Source organism: Passer domesticus, chromosome 2, assembly GCF_036417665.1.
Source record: "Passer domesticus isolate bPasDom1 chromosome 2, bPasDom1.hap1, whole genome shotgun sequence".
In the NCBI taxonomy this organism is placed as follows: domain Eukaryota; kingdom Metazoa; phylum Chordata; class Aves; order Passeriformes; family Passeridae; genus Passer; species Passer domesticus.
The window spans coordinates 21,082,205-21,110,021 of record NC_087475.1 but is presented as its reverse complement, the minus strand read 5'-3'; the positions used below and the strand labels follow the sequence as shown (position 1 = coordinate 21,110,021).

General features: G+C 40.2%; 1 protein-coding gene across 4 annotated transcripts in view; it reads left to right on the top strand.

Annotated features, from left to right (window-relative positions):
- SHROOM2 (shroom family member 2) overlaps positions 1-27,817 on the top strand; it is a 116,144-nt gene that overhangs the window by 83,536 nt on the left and 4,791 nt on the right. For all 4 annotated transcript variants that reach the window (XM_064407732.1, XM_064407730.1, XM_064407729.1 and 1 more), the window contains 4 exons: positions 14,960-15,709; positions 19,406-19,957; positions 20,840-21,020; positions 25,453-25,725. In XM_064407732.1, the coding sequence (XP_064263802.1) occupies positions 14,960-15,709; positions 19,406-19,957; positions 20,840-21,020; positions 25,453-25,725 (1,756 nt within the window). The remainder of the gene's footprint in view (positions 1-14,959; positions 15,710-19,405; positions 19,958-20,839; positions 21,021-25,452; positions 25,726-27,817) is intronic.

Genomic DNA, 27,817 nt, shown 5'->3' with positions numbered 1-27,817 from the left:
TATGGTCATTTTTAATACTCTATTTTAAAATTTATGTTTGGATACTCTATTTTAAAATTTATGTTTGGATTAAATAGTTGGCAGCTGTTAATTTGTGCTGCTGAGACCTGTGTGCTCTGGTGGCCTTTGTGCTACCAAAGTCAGTGTGATGGGGCTGAACACAGGAGTGGCCCTTCTGCATTTGTGGGCATGAGATTTGCAGGAACCCAATCTGAGAGGTGCTGTGGAGTCCACAGGTGCTTTTTCCTGTCCTATACTACAGAGTGCTTCTGGCCTCCCTCCCCTTCAATTGTTCTGAGAAATGAAAAAAAATTAACTGGAAATAAATTTTGAATAACTACCATTTACAGCTTCCCTGATTATTTTCCTCAGAAATAGGAAATACAAGTGTTTTTAAATGCACTGACTCTAGAGTGAAAAAGGGTTAGAATATTGTAACAGCAAATGGCTTTTTAAAAACAAACAAACAAAAAAGAAGATGTTTGATATTTTTTTCTTCCTGAACATTTTGCTACAGTATTTTCTTGACTGTTCTTTTTTAGCACACAATCATAAAACGTAAATTAACGGTACTTTGAAAAATTTGGGGAGGAGGGGGTGGTGTGTGAATGTTGAGTTGATGAGGATGGTTTGTGAACCTCTTCATCTCTGAGCTCTGCTTTTCCGCTCTGAGGTTACTGAGTGCTTCCAATGAATTCAGGTTGTTTCATCTTCCTTTTTAGGAGAGCTGCACCATGTTCTTCTGAACTGCAGTATTTAATAGTTTAGGGTATTACTTTGTAGGAAGAGAAAATAGTGGTCCATAGCAGCCATTGTCATCTCTTATGGAAGAACCAAACCACTCTTGTTACGAACTTACAGGGATGCAGTCATCTAACACAAGATCAGTATTTTTATACCGACAGGTTGCAGTGATTCTATGGATGTTCTTAACTTAGGACAGCTTAAAAGCATTATACAATTCGGCTGATCTGTAAAACAAAAAAAGTGCTGCTTTTTTATTTTTGTTGTGCCACTCTTTATATTTCAAATGAGTTACAAAAGCTTACCTTTTTATGGATGTGAAGTCTGTGCTTCTTTAAATACGTCTCTCTTTCTTCATTTTTAAAATTACTTAAACGGATTATATAATTACCTTCCTTATAGAAGTCCCCACAATTTCTAAGCTGAAATAGACTTTCAAGAAGTTAAAGAGGGAAATGGATGCTCTGACCAGTTGGCTTCCTGCAGTATGACATGCACACATAAGTCGTTCTGCATCAAAAGAATCATGCTTTATGATTTAATTCTTAAGATTGCCATCTACCAGAGATGTTTACAGCCATTGCCTTTATTTACTTTCTAAGAACATTTGACTCCTAGCTCTATTAATTTTTTCCTGTGATGTCTATTAAAGTTACATAACTTGAAAAAGTGAAAAATTATATCTGAGATCACAAGCTACAGAAAATATTTCAGCGTTTAATAGGTGTCAAGTCCAAGAGTATATGCGTGTCAAGTGTAGGACTACAGTGTGACTCAACTCTTAATTAAACACTGTAAAATATTTTTCAGTGTTTTCATGCCTTAGTAGTTACTCCCATTTGGGCTGAGCTCTTGAAGACAGAGGAATAGTCTTTACAGTGCAAAACCATAATATAAATAATTTCTTAATGCTTAAATTGTCCTAAATACCCAAGTATAATGTTCTAGAAAAATCTTTGATGATCCAGAAACAGGAGCCTATGGACATGTTCCCAAGTTTTTTATTAGGCTCTTTACAAGGAAGATTTTTCAACACCTGGTGAATATCTAGGCTCCATGCTCACCAAGAGGAGCAACAAATTATTGTGCAAAGAAGCAGGAGGACTTTCAGCAACACAGGAATATGACTGACCTTATGTCTTCTAAACTGAATGAGATAGAAAAGAATTTAAAAATTACCACTGGTCTATTTGTGTATGTGTTGATTTGTATCATGCATATATGGATGTTTGTGTGCATATATATACAGACATAAAAAATATACATGTGTATATTGATAGTTATTCCTCTTAGCTTTTTCTGATTTGTGACCATTACAGGGGTTGGGGTTTACATATCTATGAGGACTAATTAACAGTGGGGAAAAAAACCCAACAATTCACAACACACATTTGGACAAATTAGTTGCCTCATGTTTACAATGGTGTAAATTATTCATTGGAAATATTCTCAGAAACTACAGTTTTTCATAACTCCAGAAATTTTAAATTCTATATTTTGTTTGGGTTTCTTTTACTGTGATGTCAAAAAAATTAATAAAGTACCAATATATAGTGATCAGCTTAACTAGGAACTGAGCTACTGAAATACAAGAATTGAAGCCTTGGAGGTTTTTATATGTAGCAAAAGGGCCATTTCCTTAATTAGTTAATAAGAACTTTTGTCAGCACTGTGTTTCATATCTATTTTAAACTTCTTTATTAAGAATCATAAAGTCCTAGAATAGTTCAGTTCGGAAGGGACCTTAAAAATCATCTAGTTCCAACCCTCCTTCCATGGCCAGGGAACTTTCTACTAGACCAGGTTACTCAGGCCCCATCCTGCCCGGTCATTGACACCTCCAGGCGTGGGGAGTCCACAGCTTCTCTGGACAACCTGCCTCAGTGCCTCACCACCCTCAAAGTAAAGAGTTTCCTTCTAATACCTAATCTAAACCTGCTTTCCTCCATCTTAAGGCCATTCCCCCTTGTCCTGTCACTACATGCCTTTGTGGAAAGTCCCTCTCCAGTTTTCTTGTAGCCCTCTTTAGGTACGGGAAGGTGCTGTAAGGTCTCGCTGGAGCCTTTTCTTCTCCAGGCTGAACAGCCCCAACTCTCTCAGACTGTTCTCAATGAGATGTTCCAGTCCTGTGATCATAGTAGTGGCCCTCCTCTAGACACATTCCAGCAGGGCCACATTTTTCGTCTTTTGGGAACCCTAGAGCTGAATCCAGTAATCAAGGTGGGTTTCACAAAAGCAGAGGGGGAGAATTTCCCTCCCCTGACCTGCTGGCCAGACTGCTTTTGATGTAGCCATTTGGCTTTCAGAGCTGGGAGTGCACACTGTCAATTCATTATTGAACTTCTTGTCCACAAACACACCCAAGTCTTCCTTCCCACCGCTGGTCCTGGTCCATTCTCAGCCTGAACTTCTGCTTGGGATTGCTCTGACCCAGGGGCAGAGCCTGTTGCTTAGCCTTGTTGACCTTCCTGAGGTTACTAATTTTTTGTTGCAGTTAACAGTCTGTGAGTTGCTTTCCTTGACTGAACATTGCAGGACAAGTATGTCTCAGGCATTGAGGGACTTACCAAGACATTACCAGAGCTATGTAAACAAAATGTTTTCCCCCTTTTCTGTGTGAGGAAGAAATTGTATGATCTTGTGCAACTGCTTCCTTAGAAATCAGTGGAAAAATTACTCTGGCAAACATTTCATGCATGTGTTAACAAGCTCCACAGCTTTCTCTTCTCCAGACTGAACAATTCCAACTCTCTCATCATGTCTTCACAGGAGAGGTGTTCCATCCCTCTGATCACCTCCCTGGCACTCCTCTGGACTTGCTCCAGCAGGTCCGTGTCCTTAGCATTTCTTTATTATGAGATGCAGATTCTTAAGACATTTAGGCATTTCTCAGACTTTTTTTTTTTTTTTTTTGCCAGTGATGTCATTGTGTGTGACATATAGCAATGACACAGTACAGTCTGGGCTGTTAAAAAGTTTCTATTTTGTTTGAAAATGGGAAAAACCTACTCTTCCTGTGCGTATAGAGGAGAGTGAGCATCTATTCATATATGAGAAACCCCCTGTAACCTTTCATCTTCCTGAGGTTTCTGTGAATACTTGTAATTAGTACAGGTTTCACTGCCATGAACTTTCAGTGTACCAGTGTATGTGACTGACTAATAACAGATATATAAATATCACACTCTGAGACAGCGGAACCTTGAATCACTGGTACATGATGGCAGCTGATGGGTGTTGATGCTTAAAAACAGGCCAAATGTCTACCTAGACAGGTTTTTTTTTCTCTGTGTGAACCAGTAGCAGATCCTTGGAGGGGCAAACAGAAAACCAGGGCAAACCAGGAGCCATGCAGCTGGGTATCTTGTCAAGCCTCTGCTGGTTTGCCTGTCTTTGAGGTTCGTTTGATTTTGGGGGTTTTGTTTAGTTTTTCACTGCTGTGAAGTATGAAGATTGTATGTTCATAGAACAGTCTGTGAAATTCAGCTTTTCCTTCTTGTATAGCAGCAATTTCTGTTGTACATCATTGTATAGGTTGATGAAGTACAGGAAAATCTCTCCTGTGGGTTACTTTGCATTTATTATATCTGAATAAATTCCTCATAGCAGCAGCAGCTGCTGCCACCTAGTTTTTCACCCCTTTGTGAGTCATCTGTGTCTAATGAGTTCTGATGTGAACGATGTGATGAGATGAGTGAGGACTCTCTGTCACGGGAGTCAAATTTTTAAGAGCCTCGGGTGAGACAGAATTTAATTTTCTAACTCATCTAAAAATCCAAAGTCTGTGTCACCCAGATCACTCTTGTCCCTATGTGTAGTTAGTCTTTCTAAGATTGGTAGTGCATCCAAGACATATCTTTTCTACACATGCCCAAATTATTCTTTGTCAATTTTACTCATTAGTGCAGCTGCTGAATCTCTTAATAAAATATCTACTTTTTTGCTTATTTCAGATGTTAGGTTTATGATTCTGAAGTTCTCCAGATTCATAATGAGTTGTTTTTTTTTAATCTTGGCTCTCTTTCCCTCATTCTTTCTCTTCAGCACCCTCACAACTTCCCTCCCCTAACAATGAGTATGTCACTGTGCTTGAGCAGCTGTCCAAGTATCAGAGGAGTGGGTAGCTGTGCATCAGAGATCCCAGTTCAGCAATTTCCTGTGGAAGTTTAGGTGATTGTCATATGGCCCAGGTAGCTTATGACTACCCACTCTTAATGGTGTGCAGCATCTGAGAATAGTTCCTGCAAGGCTGTTTGCTGGTGGAGTTGTGAAGGGGAGACCATGTCCATTTTTTGCTGCAGCCTTATTTATTTGTATTCTTACTATTGTACTTTCATCCCTATAATCTGTTTGGCAGATATCAGTGTTTGAAGAAGTGCTTTTTTTCCCCCCTTTTTTTTTTTAATCCTAACACCCCTAAGGATTTGTACCTCAGCTTTTTTTTTTTTTTAATTTCTTTATTTGCTGTATTTGCTTATACATTTGCTTTGCTAGGTTAGTTCTGGATTTCCTCATTTGAGTAGGACCTAAGTTCTCTGGCGGATGTTCCTTTTAATTGCTATTTAATTCAGCCTTTGGAGGGGGCAGAGAAGAGGGAAGGAAGAACGGTGGTTGGGTGTTTTGGTAGGTGTTACACATTTCCTCTGAGTTTCATATATTGTATCTTAGGTTGCGTGTTATCTCTTAGCATTGTACCATCTGGCTTGTTATCTTAAAAAATATTCATCTCATGTATGGAAATGTCCTTTTCAAAATTAAATAGCACTGTGTGGATTCTTAATCTTTCAAAAAAGATTTCTCTAAATGCATATGGCCACTGGCACAGAGTAGCTCTTCAAATAGCAAAGTTTGGACCAGATTCTTCTCATGCCTCAGCATCAAGGCAGAAGTTGCATGATAAATTGTCCCACTTGTAGTCCATTTTAAAACTTCCAGGCTAGTTGAGCTGAGAGATGTGTGGGCATCTTCATAAGCATCACAAATGCATTATTTTGGGATTTGGAGGTTGGTTGTGGCTAAATAAATTGTTAAAACTTGCAGGCTCCTGCCACTGCCTCCCCGTTCCTCACTCTCCTGGCAGCCGGCGGCTGTCAGGTGTGCATTCTGCAGATCAGTGAGGTGCTCCACTCGGGCTCACCAGCAGCTCATTAAATGGGTGCTGGACTGCCTCCAAAACCTGTGCTTGGTTTACAGTACTACAGTAATACAGCCCTGTTTCTCCCCCATCCAATTTGTGCATTCTCCACACCCTTAAAATGTGGACTCTCCCTCTGTCTTTATTAGGTGAACTTTGAATGGCTGTTTCTAAACTTGAGGGTGGCTATCCTATCTCATATATCCCCTTTTTTCTACTTGCAGCTTTTTGCTACCAAGTTATTTTTGCTTTAATTGCTCCTGGCACATCTCTTCTGCTCACTGTGCATGCAGGGACAGCTAGGGGTGTGTGAGGCCATCATGGGCTGATAGAAGGAAGTGTTGGAGGGTGGTTTCTTCTTATAGAAAATCTCCTTCCTTGCCCCTAAAGGTATTACCAAGCATGAGGAGCTGGAAGAAGTCCTAGACATTATTCTGAACTTGAGTGTGAGTAAATGAACACCCAAAAATGTTTGTGGAGAGAGAAACAGAGATAAATTCATACACATTAGTTCATTTTTGTATTCTGGTTTGATCTTATTGCTTTTCCTGGAAATAGGATTAGAATGAAAACCATCTAAAGACATGCATTTTTTGTTGCGTTGCTTGAAATTCAGCTATCTTCATGTAGCCCTGTTGATGATACCAGTTGTGTATGGAGATTTAGAGCTAACGTAAGATGTAGTCTCCAGTGGTTAAAGTCATAAAAACATCATGTGTTGACTCATTGTAGATTTTATTTTTCCTTAAATTACTCGATGAAAAGCATAATTGGAAATAGGTGACTGATTTGTCTCTTCAGTGTAGCAATTCATGCTTTTCTGACATATGGAGTGGCTTTATGGTGCTCTGGTACTAAAAGCTAGCCTGTGAAATGTTCACTTTCTGCTATAAGCCCTTAGGCAACATGGTTATGGTTTGCTGTCACGCAGGAGACTGTTTATATCAGTAAATGTGAGTGAAATCTTGTGCTAAAAAGTAATGTGGCAGCTATAGCTTCCATTTCTCTGTACGGGCCAGCCAGACTTGCTGCAGTCTGTTAACCAGTTGTATTGTATTATGTGGAGTTTTTTCTTGAAATCAAATAAGCAGCTTTTGGAGGCAGAAAAATTTTAGGGGGGTTTATTTACCTGATATCTAGCTGCTCTATGTGGTTTTGTGTGCAATTTAAATAACATTTTCCTCTTAAAGTGATCATCTTTAAAATTATCTTTTCGTACATATTAAAGCCTTATCCACGACTTTTCTATTGAGTCTTTAATGTGTTCATGTAGATAAATTGAAAGGAGTTTGAGCTTTGCTCTGATGAAAGCCACGATTCCTTCTAAAGGTGGAGCATGGGGGTGGCAATGTGCTCATGCAGCATGAAAGCATTCAGTTCTTTCCCTGCAGAATCTCCTGCAAGAGAGGGCGCCTGTGCACACAACACATGCAAAAAAATTCAGGCTGGAGGGCTGTTGATGAAGACTCTCCTCTAGAATTAAAGACATGGTTATTTGAATGTTGTTTGGAAAGGAATCTAGTGACACACTGATCTTTTAAAGTCATTGTAAATAGTTAAAACTTGCAGAGCTGTAGTTGTGGAACTGCAGATAATGATTTTCACAAATGAAAACCCTTAGAAAATTAAAGGACTTTTAGGTTTTGTTTTATTTTTTTTTTTAATAAGCAAATCCAGGAGGTGGGGGTGGGGGAAAGGAAAAGCTTTGAAGTCTCTGAGATCTTTTCCCTGAGGTCAGAAGTTTCTGGTGATGTAACATACAATACAGACTAAGCCTTCACTTATCAAGGTTAAAGTTGACAGAGCTTGTATGAACTTGTCAATCATAGGAAGCAGGCAAAAACAAGCCAGCTGTTGTAAGGCATGGCTTTGAAAATCCTGTGTGTTACAGTAAATGAGACGCAGAGGTTGAGACAGATTCAGTTCTGCAAGGCTTTCAAACTGGCTGGCACATTTGCAAGGATGCAAAGCTCACGTATCCAGTGAATATGGGTAAAAAGCTGTAAATCCTGGTAAGATTGTCTTGTCTTTAGTGTTAAAGCATGAAAGAAATGGCTAGAGGTGTGTGCCTTGTTTACCATTTTTTGTCAGTTGTGAACAGGAATTTGCAGTGTTAATTCATACAGTATTTCTTTTGTTCTTCAGGTCTTTGAGCACAGGCTGCATCCTCTGCCTCTATCAGCAGAAGCTACAGTAGCAAATTAGCAATGATGCAATGCTTGGTATAGAATTTTATTTTGCTTAGTGCAGTCAACTGCTCTGTTTGCTGATGGGTTGGGAGAATGGGGGAAAACGTGAGTTAATTCCAGCTAAGATGCTCTGTGTGCATATGCTCGCACACGCGCGCTGTTTTTAGCAGCTTTTGTTTTCACAGTTGGCATCATGCACACTGGAATTAGAAAGCAGTGCCTTTCGAAAATACTTGTTTTCTGGACTGAGGGCTGCAGTGCCGTTGTTGTGGCTCAGGGTGCCAGGCTCAGGGTTCCTCTCGGCTAGGGGTGGTGCGAGAGCTTTTCATCTTGTTATTTGCCTGGCAAGCCTGTTACTGTGAGTACAGGCTTGCACGAAGACCTTTTCCACAGCAGCAGGAGCTGTTAGCTGGGAGTGTAAGAGAATTGGATGTGACTATTAGAAGCAAGCGGGTGAGTGTGGCTCAGAGTGAAAAGATGGCTATTGAAATGTGTGCATGTTAGTTAATTTAAATAACTGGATTAGGATGTTTTTTTTTTCCTTTACAGATGAGCTAGCTATGTGTTCTTTTTTAGTGAGAGAATGCCTGAGAATCCCAGGTGACCTAGTTGTTATTCACAAAGTGTTTCATTTTATAGCTTGTCTTCTGTTACCTAATTCTTGTTCAGCTGCAAGCAGCTGTTTTCAGTAGTAATAGCAACAAGAAAATAGCAACAGCATTATCAGGACAAAAAGGTCTAAATAAAAAAAAAAATCAAAGGAGTGGCAACTGGAATGTAGGGGTTTTTTTAGTAAATTTACAAAATAACCATTCTTCTTTGAGCTTTTTTTTAATGTGACTGTGATTTCCTTGTTAGCAGTGTTGGAAAATACTGTCTTTTGTCTCTGCAATGGTTGCCATTTGTGTAATATGATGGTTCTCGTTATACTGTTGGGATATTCTGATGATTGAATTCAGTGTGTAAGTACTGAACACGTTAACTGGCTGACTTGAGTAGAAGTAATTTTAATTCCATGCAGGTAATCCCCTGTATGCAAGGAGAGGCATGCAATAGATAAAGCAATAAGAATACAGCCATAAAAATTACCTTTTATTGTTTATTTTTGATGTGCAGCAGAATGGAGGAGGGGCTTTTGTTTTCTGAACTAAGGAAGGGAAAGCATCGTTCCTCCTGCCCTTCCCCACAAAATTCTTTCCTTCTGCATAAAGGCCCTTGTGCTGCTATAAGAAATATAAATTTAATCAGATTTTTTTTTTGTTATGGGCCTATGTCTTTTGCTATTACCTATGACTGGCCTACATCCATCAACATAACTTTGTTTATTTACTGCAGAATTGGAGTGGATATGTTCTTTGTTATTAATTTATTTCTGATTTTCATGGGGCAAGAGGTAACATTTTTAGAGAGGCAGAATGAGATATGAAAACTCATTGCAGTGTATATATTGCCATGCAGGCAGGACAGGAGAGAAATTCTGGTGGGATCGATGGACTGGCAAGCAGTGTCTGTTACCGTATTTCATTCTGTGATAAAGCCAGGTGATAATGCAAGGGTTGTTAAGATAGAGTGACATTTTGCTTTATCACATTGGGTGCAACAACTAAGCTGTATTTAGTATGACTGACTAAACAGATAGCTGCCATTGAGGCACAGCTAATGTTAACAGGCTTTCAGAGACAGAATTGAAAAACCAAGACTTGTGCCATGATAAACGGGTTGTAGTGTACCAGTGATGTGCTGTGGGATATACATTGTGAAATATCTTGCTGGTTTTGTACCTTCAGTTGTCTTCTGACAGGCCTTTTTTTTCCCCCTTGAGAGAGAGAAAGCATTCTCTCATCATTCAGTATTCATTATTCTTTTCATCTTAACACGTGTTTTGGTTTTAGGACTATTTGCTTCAGCAGTGCTTCTTGGATTGCTAGTTGCCATCATCTGTCTCTTCAGACCAAGGCAGTGGACAGCTCTACTTCTTTGTAGTGGCTTATATGCTGTGCCTCTTCATAGAAGGACTGTTAGGCTACAGCCATCACGGCTCTTTAGAGGGTTCTTTATTCTCTGCATTTATCTTTTAACATTTCTAAGTAGTTTCATAGAGCTCTAATGTAGCATCTTTGGAATATGTTTTGTGTGTTGCTATCTGATGGACAGTGTGCGCTGTACTGACTCAGTAGTGAGAGCAGATAGAGTTCATAAAAAAAATGAGCCAGTGGTGAAATAATTGCCCTGGTATTGCAGGTCCAGATTGTGGTTTTGTGTTGTCAGTGTCTCCTGAGTATTGCAATAGTAAAACCAATTTAAGGGCTTAACTGGTCCTGGACCCTCTTCAAAAAGAAAGGATATGGGACTCAGATGAGGGTTCAGGTAAATAATAGAAGGGAGACATCTCTGTGCAAGTGAAGTCCTGAGTCAAGCTGTAGTTCACTGAGAACTCAGGTTTAATTCTAAGTTGGCTAAGCTTGGTTGGCTTAATGGTTGTCTAAACACAGGTATCTTGGGAGATCTGAGATAACCTAGCATATCCCACTTGGCTTCCACCTGCCTTCTCTTAGGGGAGCTGATGTCTCTGAACCTTTAAAGTTTCTGAAATCATAGAAGACACCCATCATGCATTAGTTAGTGCACATGAATATGGATTAAAATGTGGCATTAGACAGCAATTTTTTTCCTGAATTTCCAACAGTCTTGCCCTATGCACCCCATTCTAACTTCATAGCATTGTATTGTCTCAAGCAGAACTATACTGGATAGAAGAAACTACCCTTTATTTGTGGATTATTGCAGAAGTGCTTTTGGATTCCCGTGTGCCACGTGCCAGACAAATACTCAATGAAAACATAGTTTCAGCACATGAAGTTCATAGCTTAAAAAGTATTGGCAAGAGCTGTGCCTATAAACAGGATTTTGTCATATGCAAAGACAGTATTTCCCAATTGCTTTAAGCCATATAATTATCAAGCCAGGTCAGGTCCTTGATCAGTTTTCTGTGGGGCTGTACAATTCCTACTGCTAGTATGCTGGAAAGAGCAGGAAGACAAAACTCAAAGTGCCTAAGAAGGAGACTGCCTCTTCTGGAGGAGTATCTGCATATGGTGACTTTAAAGGGACTGCAAAACTGTGGCCTTGATTTTCGGTGTTTGTTTTTGTAGGGTGAGGATTTTTATGGAAGAGTCATAGTCAGGTATGAAGGCCTTTTTCCAGTGTAGCTTGTAGTTCTTGAGAAGGAATTTAAATTAAATCAGAAACAGCCACTCCATTTGCTCTTCTTTGCCAACAAGTTAGTGCAGGACATATCATTGGTTACATAACTGTGCTTATGTTTTATGGTGAAACTTTTGCACAGAAGTCAGGTCTTTAATGAATGATACATTTTTCAAATGTTGGCTAATACATTTTTGCAAAGCTTATCTAGTCTGGGGTTTTGAAGTTGGAGCGTCTCGTGGCACTGTTTGGGTTGGCCTGAAGTGTTCTCAAGAAACTGTAAATCAGACAGATAAAAATCAAACACATTGCGTTTATTGAAATCGCTTTCATTTATTGAGATACAACATTGGATCAGATCATTCTATCTCTCTATCCAGATTTAGTCAAGTCTTGAGTATGGGGCAAATGAAGAAAGTGGTTTGGAGTTGTTTTTTATGGCAACCAAAAATGTTATTCTTCTGCTAGGCATCTATACATAATGATTCATTTTCGTAAATGCTCACTGACTCCACTGGCAGGCTCCAGGTTAATGTGTGTGTATGTGTATGTGGTTTAACCTTCATGCAAGAGCTAACATTACTGTTACCTCTCTCTGGTTTGTTGGAATAGCCTGTTTGTATTATTGCTCGGGGGACTGAGGTGTCCAGGCTGGGGATGAGACTTGGGAGGTTTTTGCCCAGCTTATTCTTTATGTGGCCTTTACATTTCAGTCTTGAGTGTGTATGCCCCAAGCTAACAGAGCCAGAAGGAAACTGAGAGAGGTACTTGTCCCTTTAGGTAGAAAGTACTTTGTGCCAGTATGGAGATCCACATTCCCACCCCCACTGCAGTAAGTGATGCTGGTATGGCTGTGGCCACTGGGAAAGTGGAAGACACAGAGCAGAGCTCCTCCTGCATTGACTGATGAGTGCTCAGCCTCTTGTCTCTCTACACAGATCCCCTCTGGGAATGCTGAGCCCTCTGCTAAATGAGAGCTTCTCAAAAATGTGAAGGACTGGTTTGTGTAATGAAGCAATTCCTTCTTTTCAGTTAGAAGCCTACATTGGTTTTCTGCCTCCTGCTGTTTAGATATGAAAGCTCCTACAGCAAAATACTAAAAACAAATGCAGTAGAAAAGGCTCGTGTTAGACTCCTGTACTAGACTCACCCTTACTGAATACTACTTTGTAGCAACAGCATAAGACTCTTAATTACACTTCCTTTGCAGCTGAGGTTAAGTGACTGCTGTAAGTTGCCTGACAGTGAAAGCTGTAATGTGCCGTGCTGGGTGGGGAATGTGGTGTGAGCTTTCCTGCTTCTGTTGTCTCAGAAAGGCTCCTGCCACTTGGGTGATTGTGGCATTGTATTATGGGAGTGGGGGAGCTTTGGGTTTGAAGACAGCTAAGAGTTTAATGTTTTTGATGTTGGCTGGTTTCTTATCTAGAATGAAAATAGTAATTAAGTCAATTGTCATGTTTTCAGATGATTTAAAACTGTTCGGTCTCTCACTTTGTGATGTTTGGTTATAAATTATGAGTTCCTTTCAGTGGTATGTTATCTTTGCATAATCCTATGGGCCTCATTTCCAAACCATCTGTATTCTGGGCATATTATTACATGATGGACTGACAAATAGCAAGCAGTTTAGTGGACTTCTCAGTATTGATAATAATATAACACCTTTGCAGGTTCTTGCCACTGTGTTCTCCTGGGGCTTGAAGCTTGTTTTCTTTTCCTCCTTTCTGAACAGTAAGCTTGCATCTCTCCAAAATAATGTGATAAGCATGTTTTGCATGAAGACGCACTCACACTGAATGCAATTTAGCTTCAGTGAATGTAGCCACCACCTCTCCTCAGACCCATTTTGTGCGGCGCTGCAAAATTTTTTATTAATTTTGTGGAAGCTGTATGAAGTCATGTGTGTAATCTCTGAATTTTATCTCCATGTTTGCAAATATGGCATTTCTAAATTTCTCTCTGCTGCAATTCTTTATGTTCTTTTGCTCAGTTTTGGAAGGTGACAGGACTGCTAGAGCATTCACTGCTTCTGAGCCACTATATTGGTTACATGTTTTGGATACTCAGATGTGTCAGATTGGTTGTGTTCTCTGTCCTGTTTGCTTCCACCAGCACTCCCAATCCCCATGTGCATGTGAAGTTCATGGTATACTTTGCAAACTGGCTGAGGTAATGCATGTAATTGATGTCTTCACAACATTTTGTGTCTTACCCTTGATTTTTCTGTGCACCTGAGAGCATCTGTTGCACTGGTTTTTGTTGTGGCTTATGGATGTGAGGGTGAATTGGGAGGCCTGAAGAGCTTTTGCATGGGTTAACGAGGAGAAAATTGTGCTGTTCATTGATTATCTAGACAATGAAAAATGCTGGCTTAAACACAGTATTTCCTATGGAAGGCCTGCAGTCTTCATTTGTAAATATTTCCATTAAAATTAGTGGATCTATTTACAGGCCTCGTTCTGCTTACTTTGAACTCACTAAGGAAAATGAGCTGACTCTTGAGATTCCAAGATGCCATGTAACCAAATCTGAATAGTGTTGGTCTTTCAGGCCTTTTGTATAATTTCTTACTTCACCAAACTGTCCTTCGTCTGCTGTTAAAAGAGGAGTCAATAAATACTGCTTTGTAAATCAAGAGTTGACTCTGAATTTGACAGACAACTTGAAGTCATCTGAACCAACTATTCTTAGTTAAGAGCAATATGAAGAGACTTGAATGTCAACAACACTAATCTCCTCATTCATGTTAAATTTAAAATTTACTGGTTAAAGTTGAATTTTAATCCTCCTTTAAAGCAGAGGGCAATCCAGTCTCCTCTTGGGGCTCCAGAGGTACCTTCTCCTTTGTCTTTATCTGGTGAGCACAAATGTACTACGTGTCTTGTGGCAAAGGACAAGCATGGAACTGCAAAAGGCTGTTTCCTGACTGGAGAGACAGGGTGTGAAACTGGAATAAACCCAAAACCATTTAGGATAAGATAAGGCCTTTTTGGCCGTTGTTTGTCATTTGTGCTGACGGGGCAAAGAAGTTCAACCTTAAAATAAGTCTGACCAGAAAATAAATTCCTAAATTTTCTTTTTTGCCTTAATTCAGGAGATAGTGACTTTCTTTCCCCAATTTTTTAGCTTCAGCAAACATTTTGTTTGCTCTCATTTCATTTTGCAGCAGACACACAAAAATTCAACCTCCAGATTGGTAATTAAAGTTCCTGGTATCCAGTTCACATTTAAAAATGTTTCTGAAGTATTATTGCACCTAGATAAGAAATGTGTTTCACATGCTTTGTTACTGACTTTGGAGCAAGAGGAGAATTAAATTTTAGTATTAGAATTGCTCTTCTGGAGACAGTTTTGTTTTCTACCAACATTTGGCTGTTTGGCTGTGCATTTAACTAAGCTGTACAGAGTGCAGCGCCTCGGGTTACCCAGAGGTTGTGTCGCGTCCTGTGGCGCTCCATACCCTAATTTAGCCTGACATTATGTGTGGACTCATCACGTTAGATTAAGTACAACATGTGTGCCCATACATGAGAGGATGTTTTTGTGCTGTACAGTTACCATAGATTGGAGGAGTTGGTGTTCAGTGTTGGATGTTATCTCTGTGTTCAAGCTTCCTGGGCTGGTGCATTGGCCTTGCACCGAAGGGAATAAATTACGCAGCATACTAAAAGCATGTTCTTTTCTCTAGACAAGCTGACACAGGGGCCCTGAGGGAAAACCCACAAGAGAAGAGTGATCAACTGGACCAGAATTTAGGCAATAAGTGGAAGTCTTCTGTCAGACCTTCGCATGTGCAAGAACCTACAGTTCTGCCTCACGAGAGTCGGGGCAGGTCTGGGACATTGCCTAGTGACTACCGATACTCTCAGGAAAATGTGAATGAGAAGAGCAAGGATTGTAGCCTGCCTCACCTGCCCTACTCTGAGCCGCAGACCTTGAATGAGAACCACTCCTGTCAGTCCTGGGGCAAAGGAGAGGAAAACCATAGAACAGAGCCAGTGCCACTGAACAAGAAGCGTGGACCTGCTCCTCAGAGGCCACCGCCACCTAAAAGAGATAAATACAAGCGACCAGATATTTCTGCACCGTCGCTCGGCGCCTCTTCTGAATCTCTGCTGGCAGCAGCTAGCCGGCCCTTTCTGTCCTCATCCCCCAGCTCCGCCCAAGTCTTTGCCAGTCAGTCCTCTCTCTGTCAGAGCCCTGCAGCTTTCAATGGAAAACTGAAGAGTGCTAATCCACAGCAGCTCCAGCAAGTGTCATCCACAGAGAATGTTTGTCAGAACTTAGAAGAAAAAACACACCTTAAGTCTGAGTCTTCCAAGTATCGGTATCTTCAAAAACCTGGCATGGAGTCATCAAGGTCCCCTTCTCCCCAATTTGCACCGCAGAAGCTCACTGATAAGCCTCCTGTGTCCCTACACGATGAGAACCCAGCCAGGTACTAGATGTAACTCCTTTACTATTTTATTAACACTTTTTGCCCAGTTAGACTGTATTATTGATTGTCTCTTCGTTTTCTTTACACATTCTTCAAGTTCATTAAGCACTGAGCCATTGCAGCATATTTTAGAGACCACAGACATGTGTGAAATTCCTTTTGGTACTATTAATGTCCTTCAGCTGGTCTGTGGTTTCTTTTAGTTGATTTGTGCTGCCCAGGTGTTACACCAGTAGATAGCAGAAAATGAAAGGGAAGGGCTCTAAGGGATTTTCCTCTGGAAGTACAGGCAAAGTCAGAAAAGTCCCTGTCAGCATTCCCCCAACCTGAATCTGTATATAAACATGAATCAGTGTTGGGAGGGACAAAGCAGATGTGGGAAGGGAAGCTGGATTCTTTGTGAAAACATCTGTTTTGAAAACATACAGAGTAATATACACTTGCCAAATCATGACTGGTTTTATGTTGCTTTTACAGTGAAATGTGGCACTTCAGGTTGTCTGTTAGGGGTCCTCAACACTTTATGTTGACAAGGACTGAACACTCAGTAGGGGATTGTCAGTAGTTTCCCAGGGTAGATAAACTCAGAATTAGACAACTGACTGAAATTAATGGATTGCTGCATCTGTCATATGCTGCTAATATCATAAAAGGTTACTCTCCCGCAAGATAACAAACTCTTCCAGGAAGCTCAGGAATCTTGGTTTTCATAAATCCTTCAACACTATAATTCATGGTTAAAGAATGAAAACAAAACCTCTAAATTTTTGCAGAGGTTGCTTCTCTGAGCAAAAGCAGTTGGCATGGCTTTTCTCTACTCTAATGTAAATGGTTGAACAAACTCAGGCTGTTTTCCATTTTGCCTCATGACATGAAAACATGAATCACTTTTTTTCCTAAATAAGCCTTGATGTTTTTCCTCTTACAACTGGAGGAAAAAATGAGGTTTCATTCTGCTGTGTTTTTAACATGAAGTAATAATATAATTTACCATGAAAAGTGCAATATGTCATATGAACCCTAGAGCCCATGTGCTAAGGTAGATGACAATAATGACTTCCTTCATATTTTGCTTTGACTTCCGTAATATATTACTTTATGAACAGATACGAAGGATGCATAGAAAGGCAATTGTATTTGTCCTACCTTTTTGCTAAGCTTTAATGTTGAAATGAGCACTGAGGTGTGCCTAATTATATGCCCATATCTGAAAGACTAAATACTTACCCTGCGAATCTTCTGCTAACATTTAAAATTCTTAGGCCCAGACAGCTCTTGTTTGCACACAATGTATTGTCCCCAGTTAATAATTAAATTACTCACTAAAACAGGTTCAGCCAAAAAGGACAAGTGTGGCAGCCATACCTCAGAACCTTTTATAGGGTATTTATTTTATATGAATAAAATATGTTAAGTAGATTTATCTTAATACATAGTTAATCAGATTTGGCTTATTATTTCTATTGGCTCCTTGCATGTGAGTGTTTGGACATGCCACTTTACATGCTGGGGGCAGCTAATGTTTGATGATGTTAGCTTATAGCTTTTGTACTCTTTTAGGAGAAGTGTCTTGTTCATCAGCAGGCCAAGGTGAGTGTGTGTGCAGGGTTTCCTGCAGTGATTTAGGAAGAATAACGTGTGTGGGGCAAACACACACACATTACTGTATGGTGTGCTGATGGTGTACTGTACCCTGATGATGTGCACAACCCAGCTATTGCCAAAGACAGCTGTTTAGCAACAGCAAAGCTGAAAAGAGTACATCAATAGATTTCAACTAAACCTAAACTCAAGTCAAGGAGGGATTCTTTGTGTTGGGTTAAGCTTTGGAATGTCCAGAGTTGCTGCAAGTTAAAATTTCGTGCTGCCTTTTCGCAAATGGAAAAGCTTCAGAAACCAGCAGGGTAGTGATTGCAGAAACAGAATTTTTGAAGCACCTGGTGTTGAACTGTCTTTGCTTTTACTGAGAGCGATCGATTTAATGATGCTTGAAGTTTCTGGAAAATCTTTGACTAGGCTGAGAAGAATGTACTCAAAGTCTCAAAACAGATGCTGGGCATTTTAGATGAAGAATTGCACTCAGCTCACTTCTTTTCCTGTTGCCCCCCATACATTGATGCATTCATCTTATATTTCCCCCAAATTCCAAAATACGTTTCTCTTCACATTCTAATGGAGCTTCAAATGTGTGGGCTTTAATTAAAATAAGAAAAGGAAAGGGTTGGGGGTGGTGGCTGGGCACTGCCCAGCTCTGCTGCAGGTAGGAAGAGGGTCCCAGTCTGCAGGTGGGGAGCTGGGTCTAAGCAATGGGCACAGCTCTTCAAAGTGGCAGTCCTCTTGAATGAAAACAGCCTGATGAAATGGGAGTGGGGAGGTGCAGCATGGGCTGGAAAACCTGCCCCAGGAGTTGAATCAGTATGTCAAAGCATATCCACAAAGCACTTGTGGAAAGTAAATACCTACTGGGGGGCTGCATGTTCATTCAGAGGCAAATATACATTTAAAATACAAGATACAAAAAATGTCAAGTCAAACAGATTCTGCTGTTCCCAACAGTAGAAAAGTATAAGCTTATTTTAGAGAAAGTGACACACCCACACTTAGAGAAAAAGAGCTGTAGTATGTCTTGGTCACTTATCTGAAAGGCGGTGAGCTACCCAGCCAGATGAAACCAGATATTTTAGCTAGTAGGCAATGTTCCTTTCCTTGCTGTAGAGGTTCCAAACCCACATTATGACAATAATTTTAAACTTTTTGCAAACTCAGAACCACTAAACTAGCCTTCAGTTTCTTGTATGGTTTACATACACTACAGATGTTTCTGTAATGTTATTTAACATGTTATTGTCCAGTTTAAAAATCTAAGTTAGCATCTGCTTTAAATACCTTTCCTTACTGAATGGCTAAGGTGGCCCTTTGTGCTGTGGAGTACAGAACTTCTGCTACAAGCTTCTCTTAAAAAGAATATCCAGAAATGTGTTACCCTCTTCAATGACCAGTTTCTCTTCTTTAAGTAGAAAACTAGCACACTATATGATCTATTTATTAAGCTTCTATGTCATATGTGAAGTTTTATAAGTGCAGATTTTTTAACCATGTAATTAAGTTTGGAATTATTTCCAGATTTCCCATGTGTGAATCTTTGTTATTCTTGTAGCTCAGCAAAAACCTAGCCTGTGGGATGCTCCCATCTGGTCTGTTGTCTCTTCCCTTGGAAGAGCTGAGAATTTATGTGAGGGCATCACAGACTCCCCAGGCAGCTCAGCTGCCTGTCAGGCCAAAAGGCGAGGCCACTGTTGGATCTGTGTGAGGCAGTGAGGGTGGGCTGAGGGCACGTTTTCCTCTGTGCCTGTGGCAGCAAAGGGATAAAAGGTGATTCAGTAGTGCTGTCTGAAATCTGGGGCCTGGCTGCTGAGATTGGACCCTTGCATTAATGGAAACAAACAGAAGTCCTATATCATGAGTATTGTACAAGGTTGATGTTAGGATATCTTACAAATGAACTATTTATTTAATACTGTTGAAAACTTGTGGGTGGAAAAGATTGTGTAGGTTTAGGGTTTGAGATACAGTGCTAGGAGTAGTCCATTATCTCACTCTCTTACCTGTCTTTTTGGGTTTCCCCTCTGATTTGCAGATATGAATTGAGATTTAAGGTTCTTCCATTTCTAAGGATGAATTTTGTTTATTTTCCAGAATTGAAAGGGTTATAGACAACAATACTACAGTGAAAATGGTTCCCATCAAGATAGTTCATTCTGAGAGCAGTGCAGAGAAGGAGAGTCGGCAGAGCCTTGTCAGTACCATGGAGCCTCCTGCTTTACCCAGTGGTTTGGAAAAGGACCAGATTAAAACACTCAGCACTTCTGAGCAATCCTATTCACGATTCTGTGCTTACACCAGGCAAGGTGTAGAGCCAGAGCCAGAAGCCAGAACCAAACCAGCTGACCCTCAACCAGCTGAAGAACCTGGAAGCAACTTGAAGGACAGCAGTGCTGCCACACAAGCATCCAGCTATGTAAAGGCCAAAGAAAAGACCTTGGAAGACTGGAAGTCAGAGGAACTTGCCAGAGAAATTGTGGGAAGAGATAAATCTCTAGCAGACATACTAGATCCTAATGTGAAAATAAAAACAACAATGGATCTGATGGTTGGTATATTCCCTAAAGATGAACATCTCCTGGAAGAAGCTCAGCAGCGCAGGAAGCTTCTGCCAAAAGTTCCCTCTCCAAAAATTTCAGAAGAGAAGTGAGTATTACTTTCTGTAAGCTGGTGTATCTTTGTAAGCTTCTATCCAGAGTGTGTCAGTATTCCATGGGGGCTGGAGGTGAGTCTTACTTCTGTGGAGGGTCTTTTCTGAGACTTCTGTGATAAAATAGTAGTCAAGCATATACTACTGATACCATTAATGACAGAAACAACGCTGTTGTACAGTATGAAAGATTTCCCATACATGGTTGAAAGCCAGTTTTTGACAACTTAAGAAATAATTCACTTTTGCCATTTCATCGTGATTACATATTTTACCAAGATCATCCAGTCTAGTAACTGGATAGAGAAGGAACAATATATCTTGCCTTTTTTATGTGACGAAAATTTATGATGACACCTTGAAGCAGGCATGAGGCATTTCCTAGAAGTGAATGAGATCAAAGAAAGAAAATAATTGAATTCCATTCACACTGATGTTCTATTTTTTTGTTTCCTTGATACAAATTATCTGATAAGTTGTATCCTTCTCAAGAAGTTTATGATTCTCAGATCAAGAAGTTAAATATTTATGTTGCACTATCCCAAAAGGATACTGTCTATGACACTGAGATTTTTTTTGCACTACTTTGTAAAATGTAACTTTCCATTTTGTTTCCAGATGCAATATCTTTGATGCACTTCAGTTCTTGTAATGATGTATGATCTTCTGTGTGGTTTCAGTTTTAACTTTTGCTGAGCATATACTGAATTCATACAGATTTTATTCTCAGATAGTGTTTATTTATCTTATTTGTATAGGTAATGGTTTTCTCTTGAACCCCCTGCTTGCTTGGGGAAATGGTGGCTCTAAAACATTCTCCTTTGTTTTCATTGATTAGGGTGTCAAGGCAGTTAATGAAAGTTTTGACTTTTTCCCAGGAAAGAGGAGCAGAGTACACCATCTGCCATCTCCCTGACAACCAATTCTACTTACTACAGCACATCTGCACCAAAGGCAGAGTTGCTGATTAAAATGAAGGACATGCAGGAGCAGCAGCAACAGCAGCAGAGTGAGGATGATTCTGAAGATGAGCTGGATCATGACTTGTCAGAGAAGAAGGTAAAAGACATTTCTAAAAGTGTAATGGGAGGCTCTGAGTTATGTTCATTACTTTAAATGTGAATTTGTCTGAACAGGCTTCAATAAAAGGCCTTCTAGATGTGCAGGATCAGTTGGAAAAAATCAGCCTCTTTTGGTGCTGGGGGCATTTTGTTTGTTTGTGTAGATGAGTTAAGTGTGCACCTGTGAATTCAGCCACTTCATATTAGGTGCTTCTTGCAATTTGTTGCATGTTTTGGAAAGTCTCAAAGGGAGAAGTCTTGATGAGGTTTTTTAAAATACCATTTTTCATTTCAGGTCCTTCTCTATTTCTCACTATGTAAAAAGAAACAGGAGTGCTTATGTGTATCCCACTGAAGCTGTTGGTGGTTTTAATTGTTCCATATTTTTGAAATTTAGGTCCAGAATTTGGGTTTGTCTTGAGAGAGAGGGAACATACACACACCTTTTTTCTTTTTTCTTTTTTATTTTCCTCCCACTTTGTTTTCATGAACAGCAAAATATTTCTCCTGCCTCTCAAATTAATAATGATTGTGGGAGATAATTAATTAGCCTGGTGAATTCACTGGAAGTTGCTTGTCACAAGGGAGGGAAGCAGTCTTCTTATTCATCCCCATCCTTTGGTGTTTTATTTCTGATTAAAGGTCACCGTAATTCCCTAGATACTACAGTGTGGTTGTGAGGTTGGAGAAAGTGTTGTCCTACAGTAAAATCATTGCATTCATCTCATTAGTAACTTGGCACAAAATATTTTAATCATTGTTCCCAGTATGGATAAGCTGGAGGAAATGTTCTGTTTGATCAAGTAAAGTGATGTAGTTTAACTCTGTTTACCTAAGCCAGTAATGCAGATGTGTGCAAACCTTTTCTGTCCAAGTCAGCTCTCTGCTTAAAAATCAGCTGCCAGGGTGTACTTGATAATCCAGTCCCAAAGAAATAATTTTTAATTATTAGGACTGTACTTAGTTGCTAAGAATGAGATATTTCAACCTGTGGTTCAGAGCAGGCGTGGCTGGCACTGCATTTGAGTGGGCTGTTGTGTTTTCTGTTACCTCTGTGTTGTTTCAGCCTCCCTCTGCATCACACTGTTCATTGTGCTGTGCACTGCCAGGGCATGGTGAGGCTGCTGCAGGAGCCCGTCCCTCACCCTCTTGCTAGACAGCTGCTGCATCCAACAGCTGTACTATTTAGACAAACTAGTGATTTCATTTCATTTTAAATTGTTTGGTTTTATCTGGTGCCACATGTGATTGTCACATTCATGATTTTGCTAGGATTAGTTTTATTCTCATTAATTACAGAATAGGAGGGAGGTAAAATTAAACCTTTCTTATTTGCTCAACAAACTAAATACTAAAACTTTTATAAGCAAGAGTGACATTTACTTGTGTTGGTTTCTTAACAGGAAAATAATGTTTACCTTTTCTGTACTTTTCCATCCATCCCCCAGCTTCAGTATATACCACTAATCATATGTCACAGGAAGGTTTTTATGAAGGGCTTTTAGCAGAACCCTCCCATCTTCTCCTCTAAGTGTACATGTTGTAGCACACGTGCCCTGCTGCTTGCTTCTCTCCCTGCTCTTCCACATGGAGATGGAGCACTCAGTTCAATGGGCTTTCATCGTGGATCTTGTCAGAAAACATATAAAACTCTTTGTAAGTGGGTCGAGGCATCTTTATTAAATGAGCGGAAGATGGAGCTTGGTCCAGCTTCTCATATTTGGCAACAGTTTAACAAGGGATTGTTAGGGACCTGAACATTTTAATGGCACACTTTATGACTTCAGTAATTTCAGATGGGCCATATGCCCAGAACCTGTTTCTTGATTCCTGGAAACTGGTAGTTCTGTTATGAGATATGTTAATTGCAGTTCACTGTGGAATGATTCCTGTATTTGTCATTCTCTGCTCTGCAAACCAGAAATGTGGGGTGATATTTTTTTCTTTTGAAATAAGTATTGGAATTTCATATAGGGTTGTGAATTTTTTTTTTTTTTTTAGCTAATCCCTGTATTCCCAGCTAGCAGGAATGGAATGTGTGTCTCTTCTGTACTGAGTTTAATGTAGGTTTAGCACAATTATAAAATACTGATCAGATTTTGAAGATGCTATAAGAGTGGTTTTTATAGTAAAGAAAATCCATGTATGGCTGTGTAGAAGTTTCCTCTTTGCCCTTAGGAAAATTTCAGCAACTGCTGAAGAGTATAAAAATAATTAATGTATACCAATTTTTATCTGGTTTGAGGCTTGAATTCCTTAGGAATGGGGTAGTGAGCTGAAAGCAGAGTATAATTTACATAAAAGCGTGCCAAGCAACGAGCCACCTGAGCAGTGCTGTGCTGAGCCACCTTCTGTGTTGCTAGTCAGATCAGCAAGAATGACTTTATTGTTTTCTTGTGTACTGGTACAGAATTCACAGCTATAAATTATTCATCTGCCAGTCTGAAGATGTAGACTGCAGCTCTTCTGGCTCAGTAGATATTGAACATAATACAGGTTTTCTGCTGTTTACTAAAAGGATGTAGTGAGTTCACAGTTGCTGCATGCAGAGGCTGCTTCATCTGGGTATGAAGCAATCAGTAATCATAATCCAATGCTTAATAGATATGACAGTCTTAGTATTTATGACCTTCTCACCTCAAAAATTGTTGCTTTAGATGTTAGCTTCAGCTGCTTGGGATGTTACTAAACAGGATGTTAGTGGGAAAATGGCTTCTTCTTAATTAAAGAAAGTTGAAGCATAGCTGCAGAAGTGAAAAAACTTGAGATAATAACATAGAGCACCATAGTATCTTGCTGTGTTTCAAATGGTGAAACAGCAGCATAGTGCATGTCATCTGAGGGAAATGGGAGTGTAGCACTGTGACCTACATAATCCAAATCAAACTGCATTTGCATTGAGAGAAGGGGGGAAAAATCAAATCCTGCAGATTAATCAGTCAGTAAAGCAGGCATCTGTAGAACTGCTTACTACCTTAATCTTTTGGGCACCAAGGCTAACAGATAACCCAGATCCAGATTAACCTGGACTGAGTACATTAAATCAAAAAGGAAAAAACCAGTATGGATAATCCATGGGTTGAATTTCTACTTTCAGAAAGGCTGCTGCATTTTCGCAGTGTAGTTGCTTTCTGTTAAGATGACAGACTTTGTTTTGTGCTGGTTTTTGTTCCCAAAATAAATTGGCAATGACTGTTCAGTGGCCTCTGTGAGCAGCAGCTGCTATCAGTATGTTTCTCACTAATCATGAAGGCTTATAATTAGATTTGCATTTAGAAAGCAGAGTTCCTAAAGAATGTCATGAGTAATTAAAAAAAAAAAGCTAGGGGTACTGTGAAATAATGACTATTTTAAAGGATGTAATTTTCATTCAGAATTTGCACTGAGGTGTATGTTTAGAGAACGCTTTGGAAATTTTTCTTACCTGAAATTAGCTGAATACCAAATAGGCACGTACATTTAAATAACAAGGCATTTTTAGGGTGTGAATTATCTCAGAGTTGACAGCTGGCTGAGCTGACTTACACCAGTGCACCAGCTGGGCATGTAAGAAACAAGAGCTCTTGCCCAAATGCAGGCAAGTAGCACAGAGGGACCACAGGTGATCAAAGGAGATCTGGATTCTTAGTCTGGTTTCTGCTGGTTCTGCACCTGATGTGCTTTTCTAAGACAGAACAAGTGTACCTCAGGCAGTGGGGACTATAGTGCAGAACTCCCCAAACTTCAAGTGAGGCTGTGTATTCGCCTGGCCCGGGACAGTGATGCATCTTTGGTCCTTTGGCAGAGCCACTTTGCAGGGCTTTGCGCAGAGCTGCTTTCTACAGTACAGTAGATTTTATTCCCTGGTCCCTAGGGATTATGACTACCCTGCAGAAATGTTGTAAGGCACTGTTAATGCTGAGATTTTCTGAGAGTGGAAGGACTGCTATTGGAGGAATGCTAATATTATGCAGAAAGGAAAAGAAAGCTTGACAGTGCCCTAGTTTTAACTGCATCATGTGGAAAATACAGGATTGTTTTTCTAGTACTGTGTATGTTCCTAAGTGTAACTCTTCAGCAAGGTGTTATGGACCTGACCTGATATTTAGAGACACAGACACTTGCTGTACTTTCTGCTGTTCATAACAGCTTTAAAGCTGCTCAAATAAAAAGCAGAAAGGCTTCTTGGTAGGGTGAAAAGCTTTCATCTTTTTCCACAAAGGTAATTTGCTTTAGCACAGGTCTTAAGCTGAGCATTGTGAAGCTATGTCCTGAACCTTTGAATGCAGAGGTATAGACCTTTGACAGAGGCATGTATTTATTTGTAATGTACTCATTGTTAAAGCCTCATGGAAGTTTGAAATGTATTAAACTTCTAGGTGACATGACTTTCAGAAGTAAGGAAAAATGCAGTAGTGCTAATAAATTCTTATCTCCTTTATTTTCCACAGCAAGAACTTATTGACAGCATTAGTAGGAAGCTGCAGGTGCTGAGAGAAGCACGGGAGACACTTCTGGAAGACATCCAAGCAAACAATATCCTGGGAGAGGAGGTAGAGGCCATTGTGAAAGAAGTCTGCAAGCCAAATGAATTTGACAAGTTCAAGATGTTTATTGGTGACCTTGACAAAGTGGTCAACCTCCTGCTGTCCCTGTCTGGTCGTCTGGCCCGGGTGGAAAACGCCCTCAATAACCTGGATGACAGCACCTCTCCAGAAGAACGGGTGAGAAGGGCCAACAATAATATTCCTACATTTAGGGAAGCTCATGGGAGAGGGGAGTTTGCCTGGTTTTGTTTATCTAAGTTGCAGTGCTCAACATGAGGGATAGTGTGTGAATAAATATCGTAAGATTTTTTTTTTAGATTTCTTAAAACTTTCCTCTTTGCCTTCTTTTCCTGGAATACTGAAACTATGAGTGGCTTGCTGGGAAAAAGTGGGTTTGGGGTGCAACGTACTAGAAAACAGACTTCTTGGCAAAAGTTAAAAGAAAATGGGAATCTACTGATAAGAGCATAAAAGGAGGTGAACGAAAATATGCTAACAATTCAAAATGTGAAAAGGAGTGTTTGTGCTGTAATGCAGAAAGCTTGCAGACTTCTTTATACTCAATAAGGATCTTGATACAAGTCTATAAGGCTGTTAAAAAGAAAATGCTTCTCATCTACTACAGCTTCCTTCCACAATGCCTAGTGAGGAGCAAGAGCAAGAAACAACAGAAGGACAAGCCTTTAAAAAAAAAAGTGGGGGGAACAGGGGGAAAAAGAATTTTTCAGTAGAAAACATGTTTTACCCAGGCAGAATAGCCTGGTAGTGATGTGGAGGACTCCCAAGAGAAGTGGAAAATTTCAAGAGCAGGAGCATTCAAGGTGCTCTTAAGCTGTTGGATCCCACCTCTGCTTGCAGCAATTTTTTAACATCAAATCCCATCAGGCCTTACTTAGGAAGGAGATAGATAGCAATGCAGATATGCACCAAAGGTGAGATGCATATAGTGTGAAACTTAGGCTAAAATAAATAGAGAGTGTGGAGGGGGTGTGTGTTTCAAGTGAGTTTGGCTTCTATGGTTAAATGAATGTGAAGTAGGATTTTTGGCTTGTAGCTGTGGACTGAAACAGTTCACCTAAACATCATGACAGAATTCTTTCCATAGGCTGTGGCTTCATGTTGTTTCTTCAGCCTGTTGCATTATTTCACACATAAGAACCAGCAAGTGCTGGGACTGATCTGAAGCTGTGCTTTTGCTGTTTGGCCCCAACATAATTGATTAATGACTGTTCAGACTTCTCTCTGACTGAGTTGGAAAGGAAAGTATTTGACAGCTTATTAAAGGGCAGATCAAAGCTTCTGAACTTGGAGAAATTTAATCCCTCATTAGACTTTTTTCTAAGTGAGGTTGCAGTTGCGTGATGGGGAAGGAGCTACCATGATTTGTGTACATAGGGAGCACAGTTTGAGAGCTGTGATAAAAATAGCTTACTGGCCAGATGTGGAAAAGGAAGATGGTGAGGAGGTGGTGTAGTAAGGACAGTCAGAAATTGTCTGTGTCTTCTGATGTCAAATTTATACTGACAGAACTCCAAATCCCTAACATATTTCAGTCTCCATTCATCTTCGCATTTACTGACACCAACATCAGGAGAGATCCATCAGGACTGAGGTGAGCCCTGGGGAGGAAGACTTGGGGGTATTGGTGGACGGAAATCTCAACATGACCCAGCAATGTGCACTTGCAGCCCAGAGAGCCAAACGTGTCTTGAGCTGTATCAAAAGCAGCATGGCCAGCAGGTCAAGGGAGGAGACTGCTCCTGTGAGACTGCTCCTGTGAGACCCCACCTGCAGTGCTGCATCCAGCTCTAGGGCACAAAACACAAGAAAGATATGGATCTGTTGGAACACTTCAGAGTAAGGCCACTCAGTTGATCAGAGGCCTGAGCACTGCTCCTATGAAGACAAGCAGAGAGTTGGGGCTGCTCAGCCTGGAGAAAAGAATACTAAAGAGGTCTTAGAGCAGCCTGCCAGTACCTAAAAGGGGCTTACAAGAGGGCTGGTGAGGGAGTTTTTATAAGGACATGTAGTGATAGAACAAGAGAGAATGGCCTTCTTTGTTGAAGGAGGACAGGGTTAGATAAGACGTTAGGAAGTTCTTTCCCTGAGGGTGATAAGGCACTGGAACAGGTTGCCCAGAGAGGTACCCACCCTCCTGCCTGGAAATATTCAAGACCAGGTTGGATGGGGCTTTGAGCAACCTAGTGTGGTAAGAGTGGGCATTGGAACTATATGATCTTTGAGGTGCCTTGCACCCCAAACCATTCTA